The sequence below is a fragment of the Ctenocephalides felis genome, unplaced genomic scaffold (assembly GCF_003426905.1).
Source record: "Ctenocephalides felis isolate EL2017-DRISC unplaced genomic scaffold, ASM342690v1 CF-g0.4_SCAFFOLD_01886, whole genome shotgun sequence".
Taxonomy (NCBI): domain Eukaryota; kingdom Metazoa; phylum Arthropoda; class Insecta; order Siphonaptera; family Pulicidae; genus Ctenocephalides; species Ctenocephalides felis.
The window spans coordinates 94252920-94265451 of record NW_020538040.1 but is presented as its reverse complement, the minus strand read 5'-3'; the positions used below and the strand labels follow the sequence as shown (position 1 = coordinate 94265451).

General features: G+C 30.0%; 1 protein-coding gene across 1 annotated transcript in view; it reads right to left on the bottom strand.

Moving 5' to 3' along the window:
- Window positions 1–592: 592 nt before the first annotated feature.
- Window positions 593–12532, bottom strand: part of LOC113377713 (tetraspanin-8-like) — a 30041-nt gene continuing 18101 nt past the window's right edge. Inside the window, exons 4-5 of the mRNA XM_026618120.1 lie at window positions 10194–10613; window positions 593–985 (exon numbers count right to left, since the gene is read on the bottom strand). Of these exons, the coding sequence (XP_026473905.1) occupies window positions 785–985; window positions 10194–10613 (621 nt within the window). The 3' untranslated portion in view covers window positions 593–784. The remainder of the gene's footprint in view (window positions 986–10193; window positions 10614–12532) is intronic.

Below are 12532 nucleotides of genomic sequence, written 5' to 3'. Positions count from 1 at the left end.
TTATCATACACTTTTTATAACCGTATAAAATATTAACACTTACAATTTATAAAAAAGACTTTGCTTTATTTTATATGAAGGAAATCATGATAGATTTATATTAAAATAATCTTTGTTTAAAGATCGAAACGTCCTAAAGCTATTTCTAAATTGCCAATTTCAATATGTAACGGTATCAAATAAAGCATTTTTATAAAGATACTGCAATAATATATATAAAGAAATTTATGATATAGTGTGGTTCTTAATATAGATGTTTTTGAATTTCTTTGACTCCAGGGGTTCAAATGCTTCCAAATTGACAAAAAAAAATCAGAAAGTTTTAAAGTCTTAATATTAACCAACGTTTCTTATGGAAATAACATGGGTAAAATTCCGCTCGTTTTTTAGAATTTTATAAAGTTTTATAAGCTTAGCGACAAGTGAATCAAAATTTTGAGAACAACATTGTATATGCTTACTTAGGTCATAAATAAAAAAATTGTATAAAAAATTCGATATATTTTATAAAATAAGTATTATTTCATCAATTTGGAAGCATTTGAGCCCCTGGGAGCAAAAAAATTGGAAAACATCCATATTAAGGGCCACTCTAATATATATATATATATATATATATATATATAAATATATATATGTATATATGTATATATAACATTTAAATTTTGACCTTAACTACACATGCCTATCATTAACCATGCTATACTTATCCTAAAACGTGCATTTACCACGAAGTTTTTGACTTATTTCTATTATCAATTTGTATCTGCTCCGTCCCGTCTATTCAAAGCACGCTGGGATCGCTGGGTGCGTAGGTGACTGGAGCTACTTCTGCTCCGCGTTTCTCCTGCAATTGTGTGTAGGGTGTCGCCTGCATGCCAATTATTTGACCCATGCGCTGCTGCCAATTTTGGCGCATCAAACGCTGCGTCTTGGCTTTCCGGATGGCTCGAGCAAGAGAGAAGGCGCACATCATTCCCAGTAACTTTATTAAGAAAAATATTGTTTAAATAATTGAGGTATTGTTATATCATTAAACGGATTTCAGTATCTTTGTAACAAAGTAGTTAGTATATTTCTGTCGTACGCAATTTATAAAACTATGATCGTTAGAAAGGAGCTATAGAAGCATCTATTGTTACAAAAGTATGAAAAACTGAGTTCGCTATGTTCATATAGGTAGAGCGAGGCTTAAAGATTCGCAGGTAAAAAGGTCTACCAAAAATATTTCAAAACTAATTAAAGTTAGGAATTTTAGATAAAACATGTGTAATCAGCAATCGCCTTGAATCGTCGCTATCAGGAGATAAACGCCTATATTTGAAAATCTATGACAAAAGTATTTTCTTTTCTTGTCAGTTTTTTTTATTTGTTTGCACTGTTGTTTAGTTTACGAGATCTTAATATAATTTTTAAGTGTACGATATTTAATTGTTTTATAAGAAGTAATGTTAATTTGAAGCTAGATTCAACCGTTTTTTGTAAAAAGTACTAACTGAACCTTTACCCTGGCAAAGGTGTAAACAGTAAACAATAGTAAGTAAAATAGTAAATTAAATTATTAAAGCAATTTTACAAGAGTTCAATTAAATAAATAGTTATTCCAACTCTGCTGATGAATATTTCTGACGATATACCAGATAAGTTATAAAAAATGTTATCTCTGTAAGAAATGTACCCAGAAAATTTATATTTTGAATTGCTTGAATAATGTAGCTATTATTTTGTACAACCCATTTCAAATTAAAAGTAAGACAGTCCTGTTTGACACATGGCCGTTCCTTTTTACCTCGCCTATGAGGTAAAAAAACAGGTGACATTTTTGAAAAACAGCAAAAAAAAACTTATTTTCACAATTAGCAGGGAGTCCTACTGAATATAGTCAGATATATGTTATTTGCTGTAATATAATTGGTTTGGTTTTCACAATGTAATTGCTCAAAGTCAAATTAGACCTTTGTTCCCCGCCCTACCATATATAAATATTTTCATATTGATTTGTGTTATTTTGATAGATAGATTTTTAAATATATTACACAATATCAATTGAAAGTTCGTTTTGCTCATTTAGCAATATTTGTTTCAAAACTCAGTTTACAGATTGTAATAAAAAATTATCTAATTGCAAAGCGTTGAACTATTGAATATTACAACCTATTGATTTCTCTAAAACGATAGTAAAACAATTCAGGTCGGACCATGAATTGGCATTTTTGTAACTTGATATGAAATATTTAGCATTTTTGATGTCCAAGAAACAGAAAGTGTTTGCTGTGCAAGTTCGTGTACTTTCTACATTAAAATAAATGAAAAATTAAACTACTGGTGCATGGTATCGTGCCTTAAGGCAAATTGCTGAAATTTTCCACACCAAAAACGTTTTCGAAAATTTTTGAAAAAAAAAACAAATTTTGAGGATTTTGAAATTTTTGAAAAAATATTGACTTTTTTGAAAAAAAAGTGTTTTTTTATATTCTGTTTTTTTTTTTTGAAAATGTTGAACTTTTTTTCAAAGCAATTACGCTGCGTAGCTGTTTTAGAAAATGAATATCGAAGCGCGTAAGCGACGCGTCGCAGCCTAAAAGGATAACAATTGGTACGGAACCCATAGAATTATAAACAAAATTTGTACTTTTTGAAATCTCTATAAAATATTTGATAATTTGATGTGCATAAGCCTCATAATCTATTTTGCCAAATGGCAATTTTGTTTCCCTTTTTTATGGGATCTCCGAAACCGCCGGACCTGCCTTCACAAAATTTTTATCAGATTTATCAAGTTTTTTGAATTTTTTAATTTAGACGCTCCGTTCTCACAGAAACATATTACCATTTTTTGCACTTTTTGTCCCGTATCTTCAAAACGGCTGGACCTGCCTTTGCCAAAAGCTAATCAGCACGTCTTCTCATTAATACGAATCGAATGTTTTTTTGAAACATTCAATTGGGTTGATCTGTGTTCCCGAAATCGCTGACAAAAATTTATATCCGCACGCATACACACACTTACATCAGTTTTTTCTAAAGGGTACCATTTGTTTAGAAACCTTTGAAATGTGAAGATAGGCAAAAATTTTCATTTTAGTTTTTTTTTAGATTGTTATGAACTTACCCTATGGGAAGTTAATTATTCAATATTATTATTCACTATTTACTTTAAACAAATAATACATTTCAATTATATTAGAACACAATAAAGCAACTGATATTGCATGAAACTACTTGAAACGTTGGAACCAAATGTTTAAAATTTATAACAAATACAATGAAGGGATAGTTTTAATAATTTATTTTAATGATTATTAATTTCATAAACTAAGTTACTTATAACAAACCGTATTTAAAAAATTAATTTATTTATTGTTCTTTATCAAGCAAATTTTGAATTTGTAAACTTCTGGCTAGTCTCAAATTGTACACACAATAATAGACAATAATTAGACGCATTTAATTAAGCATTTATTAAATTATTATATTCTATTGAATACTATTGTGTATATTAACTTCCCGTAGGGCAAGTTATAGTAATCGCAAAAAATCGAAAATGAAAAATTTTATTTTTATATATCTTTACGTTTCAGAGGTTTCTGAACAATTTGGCATACCTTAGAAAAAATGGATGTATGTGTGTGCGTGCGGATACAAATTTTTGCCGACGATTTCGAGAACACGGTTCAACCGATTTCAATTATTCAAAAAACATTCGATTGCTGTTGATAAGAAGACGTGCTGATTAGTTTTTGGCATAGGCAGGTCTAGCCGTTTCGAAGATACGTGGTAAAAAGTTCCACAAACGGTAACTCAGTTTTTAAGAGAACGGAGTGTCCGATTTTAATAATTCAAAAAACATTTTACTTCTATTGACAAGATAAAGAACTGATAAATTTTTATGAAGGCAGGTCTGGCGGTTTCGGACATCTAGTAAAAAAAGTAAAAAAAAATGCCATTTTGCGGTCAAAAATGATCATTAGACATATGCACATTAAATGATCAAATTTTATATAGAGATTTTAACAATAAGTATAAATTTTGTTTACATTCCTATGGGTTCCGTACCAATGTCTATCCGTTAGACGGCTATGTAGCGCTTACGCGCTTCGATATTTCGTCTCTATGACTTAAAGCAGTACGATTGCTTTGAAAAAAATTCATAACTTCTAAAATGTTTCAAAATGAAGAAAACATTTTTTTTTCAAAAATTCTTTTTTCGGAAAAAATGTTTTTTTTCAAAAATTTATAGTTTATCAAAAATCTAATTTTTTCAAAGTAAAATTTTTTCAAAAATGTTGATCTTTTTTAAAAAAATAATTTTTTGTACGGAAAGTTCCAGCAATTTGCCTTAAGGCACGATGCCATGCGCCCCACTAGTTTAAAATTAAATCTTAGAATGTTTTGGCAAATGGATTAACTTTATGCATAATCATCTGAGCTCGAAGTTTTGAAAAATGGATTGAATGAGTGGAAAATTGGTAGAAAGTGGTTAAATCTTCATTTAAGATTGACGTTTTTCATCAAGAATGAAAAACGTTTCAGTATACAAGAAATCGTAAAATCCGTTGAACAAACGACATTTCGCTCAGGGTGCCTGCGCGTGCGCTCGGCTACGATTGAGCCATCGCGCGTCGTTCCGTCCTCCCACGACGTCCGTAGCAAGGACGTCCCACAAGACGAGATGAATTATTGTCAAGGCCGTCGATCAAGCGCCCGCGAGCCGATCTTCTATTATGCCCATCGGATAAGTGATCCATATCATATTCAAATGACTCAATTATGCAATCGCGTATATTAATAAGGTGAGCAACAAACGCTTCTGTGTTTTTTCTACGGGCGCCGAAATACTTTATCTGCTCTAATTTATTTATAAACCGACGTCCGCGTCATGACATTCCGAACTTGTGAAATGTCACATTGTATTTGTTTGTCTTATTATTGGATTGCGATAAAAAAGAACATGTGGTGATGCCGGTGCGAAGCGGTTGAAATTCCGAAAAACTTTGTACGGAAGCATCAATGAATTTAAATTAAATTACCTTACAAATGCCAATGTGTTTTTTTCTTTTTTCTTAATTATATATTGAAAGGACTAAATAGTTTTTTATATTAACAATGATGCAAAAGCGCAAAATTTTTGTTATATAATAGAAACAAATGTTACCAAGAAGCTTAATTTATGCGAAATCATTACTAAATAATTCTAATATGTAAACTCATAATTTAATAAACGCTGGAAAAATTATTACGTTTACCAAGTTTTATAAATCTCGAATTGTGCACAAAAATACATTCTAGAACTAAAAAAAATATTTGCGCAAACAATGCAATGCTTAATATTTGTCATTAATCTCAAAAGACACGACAGAGAAGTGCAGGGCATCAGGGTCCACGGGTAAGAAGATCGACCACCACTATCTCAAAAGTTAAGTTGAGAATTTTTAACAACAATATTTGAAAATAGAGAAAAAAAGATGTATAACCATACGTCACCTCAAGTCTTACGGAGTTTCTTTTTAAGTATACATTATTAAATTGGTTTATTGAATGTATTGTTATTGTTAAGTTGGATCAACTAACCCCCTACCCTGGCAAAGGCGTAAACAAGAAAAAATAGTAAATAAAAAAGTAAATTAAGTCAAAGAAAACAATTTTGCAAAAGATAAATTAAATAAATGGTTATTCCAACTCTGCTGATAAATATTTCTGTCAAAATACTAGATCAAGCTTATATATAGAGTAATCTTTTTAAAAAATGTGCTTTAGAAGTTCACATTTTGCATTGGTTTTGCTGAAGATTTAATCTCACATATTTCAACAAAAAATTTATATATATATATATATATATATATTTATTTATTTATTTATATCACTTTAATTATCTTATCTTATCGCGTACACTCAAACGCCGAAATATTAATTATGAAAGTAAAATACAATGTTAACAATAAGATATTAACGCAACATTGTAAGATTAACTTAATAATGTTGCATTATTAAGTTAATTTTTCAAAAAAAAATCAATAAAATGTAAAATGTGTTAAGAGATCCATAGTCGAATACAAACATATTGTGTGCAGATTTTTCAAGAGCAATTTGAAATGGCAATTTATACTAATAAGACGAATTGAGTAATGAATTGGATTGAGTAAAGTTTAATTAGCATATTTAAAACAAATGCAAATACCGCAAGTGCAATTATACTTTAACATTCGACCTCTAGACAAAATATAAAATAGCGCACGACGTGGTGATATAAAAATCTCACAATCAGATGATCTACAAAAGAACCAGTTCACACTTTTTGTTTATTTAGATCATCTCAAATGAAAAAACCTAAGGTCAACAACATATAAAGAGAAGTATCGTACGTAAGTTTATTGATGTTATTGCATATCATTTACAACATAATATTAGCGTTGTTGCAAAAAACATTTACCATCATTTACAATTAATGTTGACCGTAATTGGAGAATAATTATAAAAATGCAACATTTATTATCCTTCATTACTTCGATATTTTTATAGCCCGAACACACAAATTTGCTCGAAATATGGTACTTAGCCTTCGATCTTAATATTTAGTACGCACCATGGAATTTGTTGTTTTTCGTGCTAATAATACATTAAATTTGGCAAATAAAGTTACATAAATCATTCAATATGACTTAATTGCTTGAAATACTCAAAAGTACCATACACCGATAATAATCAACAATTTTTTAAACTTTGAAAGTGAATTTCGTCAATAATAATTGATTTTAACGAATGAAAGTTAAGAAAATATACCGGTACTTGTGACTGATCCCAATGATCCTCAATTTAACCGGTATCCAATTGGCTTCATTGCATTTGAAATCTAAATGAAAAAAGTTATGTCGCAATTTTAACAACATAGAAAAGATTACCAAATGTAAATGCGCGCAAGAGATTCATTGTATTGATATATCGAAGTATTTCGTCTCGTTGAATTTATCCCACGTTCGAAGTTATGTAGAATCGGCATCGGTAATCAGTGCGACACGCCATGAATAAACAACTGGTTCCATTTTTAAATTATGATATATAGACATTTTAGTTACACTTATCAATAAGTCACGAAATCCATTAAGCCATTATGAAATTTTATAAACCAGTAAAATGTACGATTCAAAGAAAACGAATCATGTTTTAGAAGATCGATAAATAGTAATTATGCTTGGTCAACTTCTGTTACTATTTTAATTCTCTTATAAAATTTTCCATACAATTTTTTTATGAAACGCATAGCAAAACGATTTAATTGTATCTGAATAATTTAAAACGTAATTGTACTTCAAACCTGTAAATACAGAGAAACCTACACTAATACTTTACCCATAAAGAAGATTAGATTAGATCTATAGAGTCTAATTTGAAATTTTATTAGTATTGAATATACACTTCAGAATAATTTTTAAATTCCTTCGCATTGAAGTGGTTACGAAAACTATGTAAAAGATACTTCAAATAATAATCTATATCTTGTCTTGATATTTGTTTATTTCTACTAAAGATAAGTTCCAAACAATATTAGTGAAACAAAACCTGAGTAAGAATGACAAATTATATTTTTATAGAAACTTTTTATAACAATTGCTTTTATTCAATTTCTGTTCAAAACTTTTTAACTTCGCATATAGTATATTACAGTATAGCAAAAAAAAAATCGTAAATGAAAATTTTTATATATATTTACGTTTTAAAGGTTTCTGAAGATTTTCGCATACTTTAGAAAAAATAAATGTATATAAATATATATATATATATATATATATATATATATATGTGTGTGTGTGTGTGTATGTGCGTGTGTGTGCGGATACAAATTTTTGTCAACAATTTCGGGAACACGAATCAACCGATTTGAATAATTCAAAACACATTGGACTCGATTAATGGCATGTTGATTAGTATTTGGCAAAGGCAGGTTCAGCCGTTTTGAAGATACGGGACAAAAAGTGTCAAAAATGGTAATAGTTTTTGAGAGAACAGAGAGTCTGATTAGATTGATTCAAAAGTATAAAATTTAAATGTTTAATTTGTATTGACTATGCAAAGCATTGATTAAATTTTTGGGAAGGCAAATAGATCGGTTTCGAAGGCGGTCGTAAATGATCATTAGACATATCCACATCAAATTATTAGATATTTTATAGAGATTTTGATAATAAGTACAAATTTTGTTTATATTTCGATGGGTTTCGTACCAATGTTTGTCCAATAGACTGCGAATCAGTGCTTATGCGGTTAGATATTTAATTTAAAAAAAAAAAACTAATTGAAAGTGGCATTTAGACTTATGGCAAGTTGCATAAAATTCCCGAAATGTGTAAGAATTGACTTAATCAATCAAAATTGAAATTTATATATTTGTAGATAAAATTCTCAACTGTTTATTTCAAAAATAATGTTATCCCTTTCAATTAAATCTAAACATTGCGATTTCGAATAGAATTTTTTCAAACACATTTAAATTAACTGTAATTATGTATGCCCTAAAAGTGTTGCTTATTAACTTCCCGTAGGGTAAGTTATTGTAATGGGCCGAAAATCGGAATTCAAAATTTTCACATTTCTCGACGTTTTGAAGGTTTCTGAACATTTTGGCATACTTCAGAAAAAATGGATGTGTATGTGTGTGTGTATGTGTGTGTGTGTGTGTGTGCATGTATGTATGGATACAAATTTTCGCCCACGTTTTCGGGCGTACGGATCAACCGATTTGAATGGTTTAAAAAACATTCGATTCCTATTGGTAAGGAAATGTGCTGATTAGTTTTTGGCAAAGGCAAGTCCAGCAGTTACGGAGATAAGGAGCAAAGAGTGCAGAAAATAGAAATCGAGTTTTTGAGAGAACGGAGCATCCGATTAAAATGATCTAAAAAACATTCAATTAGTAATAATTGGGAGAAGGGGTTATTAGTTTTTCGCAAAGGCAGGCCCAGCCATTTCCGAGATACAAAGCTAAATGTACAAAAAATGGCAGTTTTTGAGAGAACTAAGCGTCCGATTCAATTGATTCAAAGAACTTTCTGCTTGTCTTAACAAAATAATTGATTTTGGAAAAAAAAATTGTCTCTTTTTTAATTATTTGTAATTAAAAAAAAAATTTTAAAAAATTTTTTAATTATTTGTATATCAAAAATAATTCAGATTTTATTTTTAATTTTGACTATAGTTCTAATATACTTTAAACAAATAATTTCAACTCTGCAATTCAGTTTATATCATTCTTATAAATATTAGACAATGTAACAATATTTATAATAATCTATTTGAAAACATTCAATATTCCTCGAACATTTCGTTACGGTACGGGAAGTTCCAGCAATTTGCCTTAAGGCACGATGCCACCCACCCCACTAGTTATTTTAAATTTTAAGGAATTGATAATGTTTGACTCACATCACATCACAATAGCAACTTTTGACAAACTTTGATGAATTTTTAACATTAAACTATTTGTCGTAGGGGTTACGGCTCTTTTAGTATGTCAAGACCATGATATCTATTGTCAAAAAAAGGTTCATAAAAATCGACATTTTTTTTCAACAGTTAATTTCAAGAAAACGGCCCGGCCGATTTTTACCAAAAACTAATCAGCACGATTCCCAACCAGTATCTTTCGAACGGTTTTTGAATTTTCAAAATCGATTTAGAATTGCCGGCTAAAACAAAGACGAAAAATGTTTCACTTTTCTGCAATTTACATTAGAAACGGCTTGGCTGATCGTCGCGCAGAATTGATAAACGATAGTCCTCATCGAGATACAATGAATAGCTTTTAAATTTTTGAAATCGGTCCAGCCGTTTTTGAGAAAACGTCGATTTAAGGCAAAAAATCTGTTCACATATACGCACGCACACACACACACACACACTGACAATTTTTCCAAATTTGGTCTCATTCGATTCAGAATGGCTTCAAACGCGAGAGAACATACAATTAGCAAACTCAAGTAGTTATATTGACTCTATTGTAATCTATATTCTATATAATCAATCTGACATATCGGTATATGCAGACAATATGAACATCGAAGACCAATATCAAATATATTTTTAAGAAAATGTCGGTGTGTTTTGTAATATTGTCGACTGGCATTTAAAAAAAAAACAGGGAACCGCAGATACCGCAACTTGCAACAAAATGTTACTAATCGAACAAAACATTACTTCACCTGCATAAGGGCTACAGTAACGGCACCAGAGCCTAAAATCGCCGCGCTCGAGCCGATCAGGAAAGCTAATTTTTTGTAACAGCCACTAGCGTGCGGCTCGCATGTTTCCGTCGCCTCGCTGGTCGTACCAGGAGCAGCAGTAGTAGCAGAATCCTCGGCAGTACTTTGACCAACTGTTGTTTGTTGTTCTTGGGGTGCTTCTCTTCTTTGTCGAGTTTCTTCAGACTGGATGTAGTTCAAAGCTTCCACATCTGAAGGGTAAACGGGGACACCATCTTGGAATTGTAGTGCGCTCGATAAGCGCATTTGATCGCCGTCAAACATTCTGGCAGATTCGTAACGTCGATTGCAGCAGGATTTAGGTATGGTGAAGTTTGATTGAGACCAGTCACTAGGTCCATCCACTCCACAGCAGAAAAGCTGATGAACATAAAAATATGGTGTCAATTAAATTATATAATAAAATTGTACACGCGGCATTATTGAATTAGAACACTTATAAATACGAAATAAATTGAGCCCAAGATTAAAAAGCAATAGTATAACGAATTATAGGGGAACTAAGGGCTTTATGTAACGGGGGTAAATAGAAACAAGCGTTGTTCAATAAGATCTTAAAAGATATAAAAATACTTTTTGTCTTGATTGATTATGTAAACCGTCCGTCAAACGAGAGGTAGTTGTAATCCCGCACATTTTCTAGTGAAAATGTTAAATTGTGAAATATTGAACAACAGTTATGGAATTAATTTGATTTGATTTGGTAGAGGAACAATTATAAAAACTATACGTCTTTATTTCGTAGAAATATAATCAGTAGATTTCAAGATATATTAATTTAAAACTGTTACAACCAACCCCTAGCTTCCCTACATTATATTTTTATAAGTGAAAACTTACGCCTCGTACATATGAAAACGTATGTACGAGAAGCAAGTTGCATTTGGACTTGGTCTAGTTACATAATTTGCCGATATATGATAGAGTTGATCAATAACAAATAAAAATCAATTGAATTTTTTTTTAATTTTTACACAGCTCGCAATTTGATGGACGCTGTTACCGTAATTTAAAAGTTACCAAAAATGTTCCATGGTTACTATATGAATAAGCTTATCAAGAATCTAAAATACTATGTACTATTAAGTTTTTTTTGTAAATAAATAAATTATAACGATAATGATAATTTATTTAATTGAAATTTCAAATTAAGAATATATCAATTCAAATATATATTTTGTACTGTTTTATTCAACAAATTCATACATAGTAATAATTATTTTAACTTTTAAAAATAACATATTTTGTAGAGATCACGTGTTTAATTAAACGTTATATTTTACTTATTTATAGATTATAATAATTTACAAATATTTATGTTTGTGAATTCTTATTGCTCTTTACTCTTAAATATAAAGGGTTGATTCAATGGGGTTTGACCAGCCCCTTGGTCAAATCGAGAACAATATACTCAATGTACTCAATCCCGATATTTTAGGATCTTCAAGATTTTAACAAGATGAGTTTATAATATAATAAAAAGATAAATAAATAAATAAAATAAATTTAAATGATCTGAATATCTACCCTAAATGTAAGAACGAAGAGCATGTAAAGTGTTTTTACAAAATCGAGACTAATATTTTTCGATCAAGTAGTATATTTCAGTATAGATCAAAGTGCATTAAGTATTTGAAATAAACTTGACATGAAAAAAGCATGTATAATATCTGAATTTCGAAAATCTGTCGGCTGGCATTTCAAAACCTCTTCTCATTGTCAAGATGCAATTAGTAACGAAAGCATTTGAATTCTTTGAATTGACCTGTGCTGATTAGCTCATTATTGTATTTAGCAAACACTTAAAATTAGGCCTCAGAGTTCAAACGATTTCCTCACATGGCGGGCAGAGCGCACAATCAAAAAGTAGTATATCAATCATGACCAATATGTTACGAAAAGCGTATTACAGGTTGCATCATTTTGTAAAAACACCGAGAATTTATTGGTACAGAAATCAGGGAGCTTTGATTAAAGCCTTTGCAATCTAATTATAAATCTCAAATAAAAATTTGAGAAACATTGGTGTAACAAATTTAATGTTGCTTCTAAACTTCAACACATTTTAACTATGATTTTCTTGTAGGATGATTAATTTGGACTAAACACCAAATTAAAAAAATTAATGAATTAAAAATCACAAATTTATAGATATTTTGCTTTGAATTGTTTAAAAAATGATAAAATTTTACTGATAGTTTCCACTGAAACCAGATATGGTTTAAAATAATACCAATTTTATATTCAATTGGTCAACATATTTTTTTAACTTTCCATAG